General features: G+C 35.2%; 2 protein-coding genes across 2 annotated transcripts; both read right to left on the minus strand.

Moving 5' to 3' along the window:
• Nucleotides 1-2,926: 2,926 nt before the first annotated feature.
• LOC148973594 (uncharacterized) lies at nt 2,927-4,480 on the minus strand. Its single transcript, XM_089119965.1, has 3 exons — nt 4,423-4,480; nt 4,032-4,334; nt 2,927-3,240 (listed from the first exon to the last, which is right to left on the minus strand). Exons 1-3 carry the CDS (start codon nt 4,475-4,477, stop codon nt 2,927-2,929), a joined length of 672 nt encoding a protein of 223 aa, XP_088976091.1. The 5' UTR covers nt 4,478-4,480.
• Nucleotides 4,481-11,279: 6,799 nt separating this feature from the next.
• LOC148973595 (uncharacterized) lies at nt 11,280-13,714 on the minus strand. The gene is made up of 4 exons (XM_089119966.1): nt 13,527-13,714; nt 13,123-13,439; nt 11,743-11,869; nt 11,280-11,670 (listed from the first exon to the last, which is right to left on the minus strand). The coding sequence occupies exons 1-4, from the start codon at nt 13,588-13,590 to the stop codon at nt 11,357-11,359; spliced, it is 822 nt and encodes a 273-aa protein (XP_088976092.1). The 5' UTR covers nt 13,591-13,714; the 3' UTR covers nt 11,280-11,356.
• Between the last annotated feature and the right edge of the window lie 2,257 nt (nt 13,715-15,971).

Consider the following 15,971-nt stretch of genomic DNA (forward strand, 5'->3'; position numbering starts at 1 on the left):
GTTTTTGTTTGGAGATTGAATGATCTCTAACACTGTGCTTCACTAGCAGCACAATAATACATTACAGAAGTCCCAGATACATTCTTGAAACCAAGAGTAGATTCTTTTGCACCGTCTCCTGCAATCTGGAACTGGTCTGTGTATTGATTTTCAGTGGTTGGATTTTTGTAACGTACATATCCAATGAGATTTAGAGCCGTATCACCCTTCAGCTGCTCATACCATAATATCATGTAATAGCTTGGTATTGTGTGAGAGCAGGTGAGAGTAACAGGTTCATGAGTTTTAACCAGCAGATCTTTCTGTGTTTGATGAACTTTGTCACTCAGTGATTCCCCTGTTTGAAAGAGACGGAAAAGTGCATTAGAAACAATGAGAAAGTCTAGAGCCATATGAAGATACATAAATGAATGATTCAGTACCTGAGATGAAGAATGGCAGTGCTGTGAAATAAATGAAACACACTGTAAATGTCATGTTGAAGCTTCAGCACAGAATAAAACACACATTACACACTCTCTCAGTGTTCTCTGAGAAACAGAAACCTGTCCCACTTCCTCTGAGAAATATGTATTTTATATCAGGTTGAATGAGACTCCTAGTGGACTTGATAGTAAAACAACAGTGTTTTTTAACTGCTGGAATGTTGCACTAAAGTTTTCTTTTTATTCATATGTAAAAACAGTTAGGTAAAAATAATGAAATCTAGTGATTAGATATTTCGATTGTACCAGGAAAAATTAGCACACTTTTGAAAGTCACATGAATGAAGCCAAACAGGACATGTTTTTCTTATATTTTCATTAGAACATCTAATCAGTGTTTTAAATCAAAAAAGTTTTTATGCAGTCATTTTTGGATAAGATACATGAATTAAATGGCTTTGATGTTTAATTTGTCAAAACAGTGTCCAACAGTGCTTAACTTGAATTTTGTACATTATTACAATAATACTACTGGTGAAATCACATCTTTATACCTGACCTACATTAAATTTAACTGATAACTGATAAACTTTAATTTCACTGTAAAATATAAATCATTCTCTCAAAATGTTTTTTTTTTTTTTTTTTTTTTTTTTTTTTTTTAAATATTGAAATGGTTTGTATCTTTCACTCTAGATTTTCAGAAATTTCGATTTGCTATTTTCCCACCGGGCTTTTATATTGCAGTACTGAACATTTGTGAGGGTATTTTATATATATGTGTGTGTGTGTGTGTGTGTGTGTGTTTGTGTGTAATATTCTGAGGGTTTGGTAAAACAGTCCCCATTTAGTGTGGCCTTTTTTTAACCAAAATCCAAAATAAAACAAAATTATAATTGGGAAGTTTTTTTATTTACCCCCCTGACATGTACTGTAAATTGTCAATAGTTTAACAGAAGGCCCTACAGTTTTGGTTTGTGGTTATAACAGATGGTTTTTGTTGGGAGATTGAATGATCTCTAACACTGTGCTTTACTAGCAGCACAATAATACATTACAGAAGTCCCAGATACACTCAGCTTGAAACCAAGAGTAGATTCTTTTGCACCGTCTCCTGCAATCTGGAACTGATCTGTGTATTGATTTTCAGTGGTTATACTCTCGTAATAAACATATCCAATGAGATTTAGAGCCGTATCACCCTTCAGCTGCTCATACCATAATATCATGTAATAGCTTGGTATTGTGTGAGAGCAGGTGAGAGTAACAGGTTCATGAGTTTTAACCAGCAGATCTTTCTGTGTTTGATGAACTTTGTCACTCAGTGATTCCCCTGTTTGAAAGAGACGGAAAAGTGCATTAGAAACAATGAGAAAGTCTAGAGCTATATGAAGATACATAAATGAATGATTCAGTACCTGAGATGAAGAATGGCAGTGCTGTGAAATAAATGAAACGCACTGTAAATGTCATGTTGAAGCTTCAGCACAGAATAAAACACACATTACACACTCTCTCAGTGTTCTCTGAGAAACAGAAACCTGTCCCACTTCCTCTGAGAAATATGTATTTTATATCAGGTTGAATGAGACTCCTAGTGGACTTGATAGTAATACAACAGTGTTTTTTAACTGCTGGAATGTTGCACTAAAGTTTTTTTTTTTTATTCATATGTAAAAACAATTAGGTAAAAATAATGAAATATAGTGATTAGATATTTCGATTGTACCAGGAAAAATTAGCACACTTTTAAAAGTCACATGAATGAAGCCAAACAGGACATGTTTTTCTTATATTTTCATTAGAACATCTAATCAGTGTTTTAAATCAAACAAGTTTTTATGCAGTCATTTTTGGATAAGATACGTGAATTAAATGGCTTTGATGTTTAATTTGTCAAAACAGTGTCCAACAGTGCTTAACTTTGAATTTTGTATATTATTACAATAATACTACTGGTGAAATCACATCTTTATACCTGACCTACATTAAATTTAACTGATAAACTTTAATTTCACTGTAAAATATAAATCATTCTCTCAAAATGTTTTTTTTTTTTTAAATATTGAAATGGTTTGTATCTTTCACTCTAGATTTTCAGAAATTTCGATTTGCTATTTTCCCAACGGGCTTTTATATTGCAGTACTGAACATTTGTGAGGGTATTTTATATATATATATATATATATATATATATATATATATATATATATATACAGTATATATATATATATATATATATATATATATATATATATATATGTGTGTGTGTGTGTGTGTTTGTGTGTGTATTTTAATATTCTGAGGGTTTGGTAAAACAGTCCCCATTTAGTGTGGCCTTTTTTTTAACCAAAATCCAAAATAAAACAAAATTATAATTGGGAAGTTTTTTTATTTACCCCCCTGACATGTACTGTGAATTGTCAATAGTTTAACAGAAGGCCCTACAGTTTTGGTTTGTGGTTATAACAGATGGTTTTTGTAGAGAGATTGAATGATCTCTAACACTGTGCTTTACTAGCAGCACAATAATACATTACAGAAGTCCCAGATACATTCAGCTTGAAATCAAGAGTAGATTCTTTTGCACCGTCTCCTGCAATCTGGAACTGATCTGTGTATTGATTTTCAGTGTTTATACTCTTGTAATTAACATATCCAATGAGATTTAGAGCCGTATCACCCTTCAGCTGCTCATACCATAATATCACGTAATAGTTTGGTATTGTGTGAGAGCAGGTGAGAGTAACAGGTTCACGAGTTTTAACCAGCAGATCTTTCTGTGTTTGATGAACTTTGTCACTCAGTGATTCCCCTGTTTGAAAGAGACGGAAAAGTGCATTAAAAACAATGAGAAAGTCTAGAGCCGTATGAAAATACATAAATGAATGATTTAGTACCTGAAATGAAGAATGGCAGTGCTGTGAAATAAATGAAACGCACTGTAAATGTCATGTTGAAGCTTCAGCACAGAATAAAACACACATTACACACTCTCTCAGTGTTCTCTAAAAAAACAGAAACCTGTCCCACTTCCTCTGAGAAATATGTATTTTATATCAGGTTGAATGAGACTCCTAGTGGACTTGATAGTAATTGCACCAAATATGTGATCAAAGTGAAAAAATCTGCTCTTTAATGAAATAGACTTTCAGCATTATATTTAAGGCCTGACAATTTTTTGCTTTCATCTACCTTTAAAGAGTTACTACTTCGCTTGTAACATGAGCTTTCAATAAAACTAGTACATATTACCTTAAGTCTGACAAATCCTCTCACTGAAAACTGTCATGGTTGAACAGGTGGAAATGAACACTTTCTTATTGGTTTATCTGTTCATCTCAGAGTCAAAGAGATGCTTTTTGTAAAACTGCAGGGATCTAAAATGCTTTGATTTGGCGCCATATTTAATGGTCAAAGATCACCATTATAAGTCAAAAGGAAGAGCAGAGAAGTAGTTTGTTTTGCTAATCTTACAGTGAAATGGATAGAGGTTTAGTGGTTTGTAGCAGGTGAACGAATGGTATCTCCTGTTTTAGTGCACACTGCAGATATTGTGATGTGATAAAGATGGTTTTTGCGCTGGGTTGTGGGGATTTAACACACTGTGAGTTCGTGCTGCACAGTAATACACTGCGCTGTCGACTGATGTCAGCTTGTGGATTGTTAGTGTGGCATGACTTCTGCCATCTCCATCCAAGCTGATTTTGTTTTCAAATTCATCTTCAGGATTTTGAAAATTGTTGTTGAGATAACCAAGAAAAATGAATCCCCTGTCCTCAGATTGTTTATACCAGAGGATGCGTTCAAGGCTCTGGTCAGAATGTGAGCAATTGAGAACAGCAGATTCAGTGAGGATTTTCATCAGGTCTGGAGGAGACTGAGTAACTTTCTGACTCTGTACAAGACCTAAAAAGAGTGAAGTTGTGTATGAATGATGCATGGTAATTTTCAGGAAATTCATTGCCTTTAAAGTGTATATTTTGAAGAATCTTACCTGGCAACAAGGTGAAGAATAGAGCAAACATCATCACCATTGTGAGGTTTAGCATAGGCAGTCTATGGAAATCAGCTGAACAAAAACTGACAGCACTGAGACAAAATAAAAGTCACAAGTGAAAGGAAGTGACGTGTTTTTGACTGCAGGAAAGAAAAATCACCTCAATTGTTCTGCTATACAGCTATGCTAACCTTATTTAATGTATAGTCAAGTCACTTTTTATTTATATAGCACTTTTTCCCAATACAGATTGTTTCAAAACAGCTTTTCAGAGATAACAGGGAAACTATGCCACAGAAGAAAATAGCATCACAGTCCAGCTTAAAGGAGTTCAGTGATGTTTCATTTTTGTTGTAAAACAGTTATTAATTTACTCCATTTATATACACTAACCTAAAGGATTATTAGGAACACCATACTAAAAATAATAATAATAAAATAATACAAACTGTGTTTGACCCCCTTTCACCTTCAGAACTGTCTTAATTCTACGTGGCATTGATTCAACAAGGTGCTGAAAGCATTCTTTAGAAATGTTGGCCCATCTTGATAGGAAAGTATCTTGCAGTTGATGGAGATTTGTGGGATGCACATCCAGGGCACGAAGCTCCCGTTCCAACACAACCCAAAGATGCTCTATTGGGTTGAGATCTGGTGACTGTGGGGGCCATTTTAGTAGTCAACTCATTGTCATGTTCAAGAAACCAATTTGAAATGATTATGGTGCATTATCCTGTTGGAAGTAGCCATCAGAGGATGGGTACATGGTGGCCATAAAGGGATGGACATGGTCAGAAACAATGCTCAGGTAGGCCGTGGCATTTAAACGATGCCCAACTGGCACTAAGGGGCCTAAAGTGTGCCAAGAAAACACCCCCCACACCATTACACCACCACCACCAGCCTGCACAGTGGGAACAAGGCATGATCTCATTCTGCAATTAGTTTTTAATTTCAAACCTCAAAACTTAACCCATCCTTAAACCTGACCAGGTTTTGCAATACAACATGAAGAAGTAAGCATACTGTAGTTAAAGTGTTTTAATACTGTTGTAGTAGTTTAATTAAACACTCAAAGGACTATGAATACCTTCAATGAATCACTTGTAAGTAGTAAGTACATGACTAATGTAAAGGGATTCAGAACATAAGAAGTGAAAATAAACAGGAAGTCTTCGGGTTTCTTTTATTGTCATGGTGTTAAATTAAAAAAACTGTAAACAAGTGGCAGCCACCTCTGGTTGATTTATTGTTTTATAACTGACAGAGTCTCAAATACAGTAAACCACAGGAGCAGGTGCGAATCAAGATATTAAACGTTTAATGTATTTCGCTTCTCCTAATAGCAGAATCAAAGAGATGTTTTTGTAATGAACTGTAGGGATCTGAAACACTGTGTAATATGCAGCACAGAAATACACTGCGCTGTCACTAGACGAGAGACTTTTAATGGTCAAAGATCCATCGTTTTGTCCATCCCCGGACATTTCTATTTTTTCAGTGAACTCTTTTTCTGGGCTTGGTCCTTTTACAAGCAAGTATCCCATGAATGTGAACTCTTGGCCCTGGTTGTGTCTGTACCAGTTGATTTGATTGTAATTGGTCACACTGTGTTGACAACGGATCTTTGCAGATTCTCCTGGTCTCTTAATCACATCAGGTGGAGACTGGTCGACTTTGTTACTATGAGAAAATCCTGTGAAAAAGTAGAACATATTCAATGACAAAAACAGAATGGAGGAAAAGTGGAATTACTTTAGAGTCCTACCCGAGAAAGTGATCAATGCGACAGTAACTGCAACGACAAATCTCATGTTGACACTCAGTAACTGGAGAAAAGCTCAATCTGAAAGATAATGTCAGCACATTAGTCCAGCAATGGCACTGTCAAACATTTCAAAAACTGAGATGCTGTGAATTTTCACATTTCAGAGGTTGCATTACTTTCTATAGTGATTGTGTTGTAGTACAGCTCCACCTATTGAAAAGTTGGCATGTCATAGCTCTTTCAAATTCACCAAAAGATGCATTTACTTGCATTTGTGTTGTTCCATCCAGACCTGTTGCATAATTTTTTTTTAATGTGTGACACAACAAAGATATTTTGCAGGTTTTACTTTTCCATGCAGCAAAATGGTATTGGGAGTGAGGTTGTTGAGTTCCAAAAATGGCAAAATAGAAAATAATATTTAAGTAATTGATGTCCCATGTGCTATACAAATGGATTGTGCGAGGAACAGAACAACACTTTTTTATAGAACAACATTTCCAAAGTTATTGCCCATGAAATATTGTGAATTGCTCCAGTAAAAGAAGTATGAAATTTATGTTTAACCTAATAAAAATTTGTTATACATTTCCACAACTTAAAATGTATGAAATAGACCCTTGCCTTGAACACTATAATCTACCTTAATACAGTTGATCATTATGCCTTTAATCTTTATATAAACATACGATTTATAAGATTATTAATATTTTATCTCAATGAAGAAACTTGATATGGGTGCATTGCATGAGAAGAAGGATATTTTGTGGGTTTATTCAGGTGGTAAAGATTTTGTGGTGAAGTTTAACAGGTTTCTGTATAGTGATGAAAGGGTCTCTATCACTGTGCTTTGCTGGCAGCACAGTAATATATTGCAGTTCCCTCACCAAGTTTCTTTTCTAACGTGTATTCAAGAGTAGATTCTTTTGCACCGTCTCCTTCGATCTTGAACTGATTTGTGTACTGACTTTCAATGGTTGGATTCTTATAATTAACATATCCAATGAGATTTAGAGCAGTATCACCCTTCAGCTGCTCATACCATAATATCATGCGATAGTCTGTAATGGTGTGAGAACAGCTGAGCTGAAATATGTTCTCGCCGTTTGTTATCAGATGCGCTGGAGTCTGGTGAACTTTGTCACTTAGTGATTCTCCTGTTTAAAACAGACAAATATATATAAAGATTAGTTAAAATGAGTAAGAAAAGCATAAACGGTAGGACCAAATAAAGTAATAGTTTACCCGAGACCCAGAATAGCAGTGTTGTTAAATTAATGAAGCACGCTATAAATGACATTTTGATTCAGTGCTGGAGTGATATGAATGAACAACAGTGTGTGAACAAAACAACAACTTGTATTTAGGCTCAAAGGAGACCCCTACTGGCTATTTCCACAAATTGACTCTAAACGACTCAAAATCAGCTCTAAATTGAGTTTAGTTTGTGTAAAAAAAGATCATATATTACTGGTTAATTGTCAGAAAATATGCTTTGGTTTGCTGGTGTCTGTCATACTGAGAATTGAGAAGTTACATTGAGATTGAGCATGCAAAAAAAATAAAATAAAATAAAATAAAATAATATATATATATATATATATATATATATAATTTTTTTGCATATATATATATATATATATATATATGAAGAGTTCAGATACAAAAGCCTCTAAGTGCCATTTGAAATTCTCTTCTAGAATGTTAATTTTTATCAAGCTTGTATATTTAAATTCAGTAATTTCACTTAAATGGCAATTCATAGGTAATCTTCATTGCCATTTAAGTGAAATTACTGAACTTAAATTTACAAGCTTGATAAAAATTAACATTCTTGAAGAAAATTTCAAATGGCACTTAGAGGCTTTTGCATCTGAACTCTTCATATATATAATTATCAGACCCGGTGTAGGATAAATGGACCAAAATTAAACAAATCTGACCTAAAAAAGTAAGTATTATTACAGCTTATCATAAGCTATATATTTACTGAATGCATTTCTCATATAAAGATTCAATTCTGTGTGTAAACTAAAATAATAATGCCTTACAAATTTATGCAATACGTACTCATCCCTGCCTGTATAAATGAACTGAGTGGCAGGCAGCCGATGAGCAGGTGTTAGATGTTAATCTGCAGGGGAAGGACTGCATGTTTTTGTTGAACTTATATGTTGGTCTATAGTGCTGTGCATCCTGCTTTGCACAGAAGTAAACTCCACTGTCAGAGATCTGCAATTTAAAAAGAGTCAGGTCTAAAGTTGCACCATTCCTCACAGCGGATGCTCGCTGGTTAAAACTCTTTTCCCAGGTCTCTGAATTAACATAGAAATACACTATCTGCTCCAGGGGCTCAGTAGATGTTTGTCTGAACCAGTACATGCTGTTGTGGGATGTTCCAATCTGGGAACACGATAAAGTCACATTGAGATCCTTGAATATGAAGAGATCAGATGATTGCTTTAATCCCAAATCTGTAAAATAATTCATTTGTGAGAATTTGAATGAAGACAATCAGTCTAAATTATTCCAAAAACACAAAGATATTTTAATAAACTTCCATTTTTACGTCACTTTATTTTCACATTGCTAACATATTTAAGTTACACTCATATTTTTAGCCTACCGATTGGAAGAAGCAAGAGCAAAAGCAGCAAACCAAACATTTTGTAAGAAAGTGTTGTGATGGAGCTCATCTGCTAGTTGCATGTGAGGACATCTAGTGGATTGAACATTTAATGGTGGAAAAGATTAGCCCCTCCTTCAAAAACAAGAAGTGATGTAATCTAGCTGCTAAATGGAGTTGCGAGAAGGCAAGAAATGAGAGTATGCATGTCTCCCGTGGCAGCTTACAATCTGTAGCTGTGCTTGTCACATTTGCTGATATATTTCTTTGGGGTTTGTGTAAAATTTTGCTACGTGTTGATGGAGCTGACGTCTTGCCGATTACGCCAAAACTGTCAGATTGAATTTCCATGCAAGGAATATTGGATCCAGTCTCTTCACCAGATCATCCTGCTATCTAAAACTGTATTAGAGTTTTGTCTGATAGTTAAAACCAGTTTCCAAAAGTGTATTCTGTCTGCCAACCAACATTGTATTAACTAAAAGTCTTCATTAAGTTAAGCCAAGTTAAGAGCAGAAAGCAATTAATCATTTAATACAATTGCCATATTATAGGAAAACAAACTAATTTGCGGTACTTTTTTTGAAAAAGAAACTCATATTTTGTTGTAAATTTAGAAGTACTTTGTAACTTTACTAGTTACCTGAAAAAAGTAATCTGATTACATAACTCACGTTACTTGTGACGCGTAACACTGCCTTTAAACCCAACCATACCATCAAACCTGTCGCTAAACTCACCGGTCATCCTCAATAACAGCAAAAGTGTTTCGCAATACAACATGAACACAATAATACATTGCACCTATAGGTTGTACACAGTGGTTGAGGAAGTACTGAATCTCAGTACTTAAGTAAAAGTACAAATAACCAGATAAATATTTACTTTAGTAAAAGTAGAAGTAACACAATGACAACCACACTTAAGTAAAAAGTAAAAAGTACCTGATTTTAAATGTACTTTAAGTATTAAAAGTAAAAGTACTTGCAAAACAATTTATTCTCTTAATGACTATTTTCTAATGATTAATAAAACATTTAATTCTAACTCATTCAACCTAATACTCCTATAATGATGTTCAATAATGATGGAAAAAAATGTTGTCACTATTTCTGAAACAAGCTTGCAATTAGGCAATATAAACCATGCTTATCCTAACTATATGTTAATAACTATCTTTGGCAGTAAACGCGATTAATTTATGGTGTAATTTTGAACCTCTTGGCTTGCTATAATCCTAACCATATTACACACGGTGTGTTTCCTATGCACGTAAAAACGAATTTTCGCGTATTGCACGATAAATACACTGCGTGCGAGACGCATTTAGTTGATGTATCTATGGCAACCAAACGTCACTGGTGAGACAAACGTGCAACAAACGGATGGTCAGATTACGTTTTGGCCGGGGAAAAACTGAACAGAAAATGAAACGAAAATGTAACAGAAGTTGTAGAAAGTATAATAATTGCTGCAAAATGTAACGAAGTAAAAGTAAAAAGTATGCACTATTTATTCTACTTAAGTAAAGATACGTGAAAAATATACTTAAGTAAAGTAACGAAGTATTTGTACTTCGTTACATTCCACCACTGGTTGTATACAGTAGTTAAAGACACATAATATAAAGCGGGACCCTGTGTGAAGGTTCTACACTAATGGTTTACTGAAATTTTATTTAAATGGACTATTTGACCCAATATTTGTGTATATTGTTGTATTGTTTATTAGCTTAGCAACAATGTGAGAATCCGTTGTAAGTTCAGTTTGTGAGGATGTTGTTGTAAGGAAGGCAACTCGTATGTTTTGGATCAGAGTTATAATGGTTTATCACAGGTGTGAGACCAACAATATTTCTTAGCGATATGTTTTTGTATGGGAGGAACAGATTTGGTGTTACTGTGTAATAGGCTGCACAGAAATAAACAGCACTACTCTCTGATGTAGGACTCATCAAAGTTAAAGAGCCATGAAACTTATTGGAATCTCCCTCGATTTTAATTTTGTTCTCGAAATCTTTTTCTGGGTATCCAGTCTCGCCTATAAGATTTCCCATGAATGTTAACTCTTTGCTCTTGGATTGCTTGTACCACAGCAAGCGGTCATAGTTTGGGATTTTATGGAAGCACTTAATAATCTCATGAGATCCTCCGTCATTTATTATCAGATCGTGAGGTTTCTGGTGAACAGTCGTGTCCACATTTTCACCTGTGGAAAGAACAGAAATTACCGTTACAAACTTTAGGTTGTATAATTATGAGGAATATTATTACATTAAAAAACACAACCAAAAAGGATCAACGTTACCTGAGACTAATGAAGCCAAACTTATATATATAATGAGTTTCAGGAACATTTTGAGTTTATGGATGCTTCAGTTGTAGTGACGGGTCTGATGCGGATTCATCAAGTATATAGATGTGTGTGAAGACACACTGCCCCCAGCTGACAGGATTCAATTATTCTTTGCAAATGTGTAAGGATGTTGTGTAACAGGAGAGATGTCTGAAGGTTTTTGTGGGGCTCGATGTTCATTTTCAGTACTGTGCTCGTGCAGCACAGAAGTACATGCCGTTGTCTTGAGTTTGCCTTAATTTTAAAGATCGGAGATATGCTTCCTTTTCTCCGTCCCCAATCACATTAAAGATCTCTGTGAACTCTTTCTCAATAGTTGGTGATTTATAATACAGAAATCCAATGAGTTTAAGATCTGAAGCACCAATCAGCTGCTGATACCACAATATACTGACATAGTCATTACTGCCGTGGCTGCACTTCAGATCCAATGTGCCATTAAGATTCAGTAGTAGATCAGGAGGTTCTTGGTGGACTTTACTGCTACTAGCAGGTCCTGGACAAAAGGAAATGATGTAATAATTATGAGTAATGTAACATTTTTAAATAGTGATGGGCACTGAATTACCTGTTTGCCAGAACACAGAGGCAATAACCACAACCAAAACTTGTGTCATGTTGAATGAGCCATTAGTGAGAGTTGAACTGAACTCATTTGAGGAAAAAGACACAGGATATGACATCAGACCTCCTGGCTAACAGGGAACATTCTCACAACTTCAACAAGTTTCTCTTAAAGTTATGAACAAACATGCTTTCGGTTCAGTAATGGAATGTTTCTTCAACGTTTCAGACTACATAATATTTGTGTCTGTTATGATAGTCACTGTGTCAGATTATGCACCCTTTGTCAAATGGATTGTTTCGTGCTGATATCGTGTTGTCTAAACCCGGCATAACATTTTTAAAGGAGTAGTTCTCTTTAAAAAAAAAACTTTTGCTGATAATTTACTCACCCCCATGTCATCCAAAATGTCCACGTCTTTCTTTCTTCAGTCGAAAAGAAATTGAGGTTTTTGATGAAAACATTCCAGGATTTTTCTCCATATAATGGCCTTCAATGGGAACCAAACGGTTCAAGGTCCAAAAGACAGTTTCAGTGCAAACTGCAAACTGTTCAAAGGGCTTTAAATCATTCCTGACAATGAATAAGGGTCTTATCAAGCGAAACGATCGCTCATTTAAAAAAATAAAATAATAATAACAAAGTTTAAGTTTTATAAGCACAAATGCTCGCCTTGCTCTGTTCTGTGATGCACGTTTGTGACTCTCCTGTTCAAACCCGTTTATCGAAATGAACAAATCTTTTTTCGTGTCATTTGGTTCATTCAAAGAATGAAATGAACGAATTGACTTGGGAAAAGATTCGTTCATTTTGATGAATGAGTTCGAATAGGAGAGTCGCGAACGCGCATCACAGAACAGAGCAAGGCAAGTATTTGTGCTTATAAAACTCAAACTTTGTTGTTTTTTTTAAATAGCTGCTCGTTTCGCTTGATAAGACCCTTATTCATCGTCTGAAATCGTTTAAAGCCCTTGAACAGATTGTAGTTTGCACTGAAACTGTCTTTTGGACCTTGAACTGTTTGGTTCCCACTGAAGTCCATTATATAGAGAAAAATCCTGGAATGTTTTCATCAAAAACCTTAATTTATTTTCGACTGAAGAAAGAATGACATGGACATCTTGGATGAGTAAATTATCAGCAAAAGGTTTTTGAAAAGTGAACTACTCCTTTAATTTGACAAGTTGTTTCATAATGTTCAGAGAGCATTCAAAAATGTTGAATGTTCGGAGAACATTAGCAAAACATACAGTATCTTGTTAGCTGAACTTTAGCAGATGTTTGGACGGTAAACCACATTGTCAGATTAAATCATAAGACATAACAACTACAATTTAATGTGGGCAAATGTAGCCTGTCAGCAGGTTTTTGTAGCGGTGATACAGCACACATGTGGCACTGTGGAGATGCTGCGCAGAAATATGTGCCAGTATCATTAAACTCAAGGTTTTTTATGGTTAATTTGCCATTATCATTTCCATTTCCTTCTAGAACAAATTTGTTTTTGACTTCAGTCTCTAACTGAGTCACTGAACCAAGGAGATATCCCAAAAAGACCATCTGTCTGTCCTGGGTTTGTTTGTACCACAGGATACTATTATAGCTTGAGATGCTGTGAGAACAGTGCTGCACTGGAGACTCCAGAACATTCACTAGCATCTCATGAGGAGTCTGCCGAACTTTATCACTGAGAGAGGAACCTGCAAAAACAAAATCATGAAGAATGAATCTCTGCATTTTGGGTTAGGAGGATATCATATTTTATATAAAAGATTAAGAACACATACCCTGAATCCAGAGTGAAGAACATATACAGGTTGCAAAAGTTAATTTGATCATAAGTTGACACATGTTTGAGGCCTTATAAGTTAATTTGTATTAAGAGCATTGAGTGATGTTGTGTTCTGTTGCCAATGCCAAATGAATATGAGATTTAAGAAATGTTTCCATCTTGAACAGAGGATATTGGGTTCAAACCTAAGGTACATCTACACACAATTACAACACTTCCCTCTGTTGTTCATTTCTCAAACTACAACATGAATGGTAAAGTGCCCCCAAACCCCCTAAATTTCAGGCTGTCCATCACACAAAGCTGTGGTTGAATGGCTTCAGAATACACACTCTTAGAAAAAAGGGTTCTATATATGAAGCATAGGGTTCTTTACTCAATTCCAAAGAACCTTTTATTCTAAAAAAAAATGGTTTATAATGACAAGAAAGAACCCCTTTGGCACAAAGGTTCTTTAATAGGCTATAATTCATTCATATATTACATTATTCTGCAACACTTTGTAGTTGTAATTAAATTATTGTTTATTAAACTGTTGTATAATCATGCTGATTTTTGGAGGTGAAAACTGAAATGGCACTCTTCGTGTGATATTGATTAACTACATAAAATGATATAAATATATACATTTTCTAACCCCCATATATTGAATTTTGTGATCATTCACATGCATTCATAAATAAAAAATGGTTTATAATGGTTTTAGGGTCTTGATGTTTGTCAATAATAGGAAATATTTAATCCAGAATGATAATGAATGAACCCAAAAGGTTCCATATAGAACCCTTTTCCTGGTTACAAAGAACCCTAAAGGATTCTGTATAGAACCTTTTCTTCTAAGAGTGTATAGCACTTTTTGGGCAGATTTATGGTGATTTTTCACTGTTTTTGAAGCTTGAAAGCTCCAGTTTCCACTCATTGTAATGGCAATGGCAGCTGGGTTTTTGCAGAGAAGAAAGGGAACCCACAGCACTGTGTATACTAGCAGCGCAGAAGTACACCGCACTGTCCTCAGACGAGAGACTCTGTAGTTTTAAAACGCTGTATTTATTTGCATTGCCATCCAAATTTATTTTATTTTTGAATTTATCCTCGACTGTTTCACTGGAACCCACAAGATATCCAAGCAACTCCAAACTTCCGCCACGTGTTTGCTTGTACCAGAGCATGACATTGTAAGATGATGAACTATGAGAACAGCGGAGCTCTTCTGATTGTTCAGGAAACTTGATTAGATCCGTTTGAGTCTGATTGACATCTTGACTATTTGAAATATCTGTTAAAAAAGTGAAAATATATAATTAACTTAATGCAGTTCAGTTTATTCATTTAGCCTCTAATATTTTTTTTTATATGTTTTCGGTGATAGCATAACTTCATTAACAATTTGAAGGATGAGAATAGTCAAATATTTTGTACCTGACAGACAGATGAGAAAAGCAACTCTGACGAGAGTCCTGATCATGTTCAGAAAAGAGATGCGTGTGTGTGTGTGGACAACTTCACCATAACCTTCCTCTCATTACCTTAGAGAGAACATACACTTGTTTTGAGTGTAATAGTAGGTTAAGTTAGTACAAGAAAGGTTGTGTTCACAGGAGTCATGGTTAACACCGCCTCCTGCTGTTTGTGTGTCAAATTTCAGCATTGCTACGTATCCAAAAGCTGGATTTCTGAAGAATAGTTTACAATTATGTTTTCGATTACTCCGCCACATCAAATGGCATTCAAAGTCTGTGTATAACCATATGAAAGCACTTATAGGGGAAAAAAGGTCTTCTGAAGCCAATACAGTACAGCTTTGAGTAAGGAAAACAATGAACGTTCTTATTCACCGATTCGCTCTTGATTTTTGTTTGAACTTGTGCATATTTGAAATTCATGACTTGCACCTGAATTTATGGCAATAAATGAGGTCCAATGGCATTTCATGTACCTCTTGAGGTAAAAACGATAAGAATACTGTTCGTTTTCTCACACAAACCACTCGTTTCGTGTCTTAGGCCATCAATGTGTACTTAAAATCATGTCATTATAAATCATGTTTAATTTGGACTTCTCTGTGCATGCTCTTTGAGGTGGTGACCATAGACCTCCATTATATGACTGACAGACAAGAACGGTTTGACCTAAAAATATGAAAATTGAAAATACTGTGGAAACAAAGACACCTACATCTTGGATGCCCTTGAGGTGAGATAAAACATATCAAAAGTTAATTTCAAAATGAACTATCGCTTTAATCCTACAAGAGACTATTAGAGTCATCTATTCTAGGCTGTATTGTGATGTTGTGCACGAGTGCCACCTGTCCGTGTGATCCGTTATATCAGTTCTCGTGACAGTTTTTGTACATCTGTGAAGTGATTCTGCCGCACTGTGTTCACTCACGGCACACAAATACAGCGCACTGTCAGGAGACTCCAGATTGAGCACAGTA

The sequence above is a fragment of the Pimephales promelas genome, chromosome 15 (assembly GCF_988280905.1).
Source record: "Pimephales promelas chromosome 15, fPimPro1.hap1.1, whole genome shotgun sequence".
Lineage (NCBI taxonomy): Eukaryota > Metazoa > Chordata > Actinopteri > Cypriniformes > Leuciscidae > Pimephales > Pimephales promelas.

Bases quoted from the DNA above. Each gene is read 5' to 3' on its own strand.
- LOC148973594 (XM_089119965.1), bottom strand. From the start codon at position 4,477: ATGCTAAACCTCACAATGGTGATGATGTTTGCTCTATTCTTCACCTTG. The intron at 4,335-4,422 runs GTAAGATTCTTC...CACTCTTTTTAG, and splicing joins ATTCTTCACCTTGTTGCCAG to GTCTTGTACAGAGTCAGAAA. The intron at 3,241-4,031 runs GTGTGTTAAATC...TCTTTCAAACAG, and splicing joins CTGTGCAGCACGAACTCACA to GGGAATCACTGAGTGACAAA.
- LOC148973595 (XM_089119966.1), bottom strand. From the start codon at position 13,590: ATGTGTCAACTTATGATCAAATTAACTTTTGCAACCTGTATATGTTCT. The intron at 11,870-13,122 runs GTATCACCGCTA...GTTCCCTGTTAG, and splicing joins CACAGTGCCACATGTGTGCT to CCAGGAGGTCTGATGTCATA. The intron at 11,671-11,742 runs GTAATTCAGTGC...CCTTTTGTCCAG, and splicing joins CTCTGTGTTCTGGCAAACAG to GACCTGCTAGTAGCAGTAAA.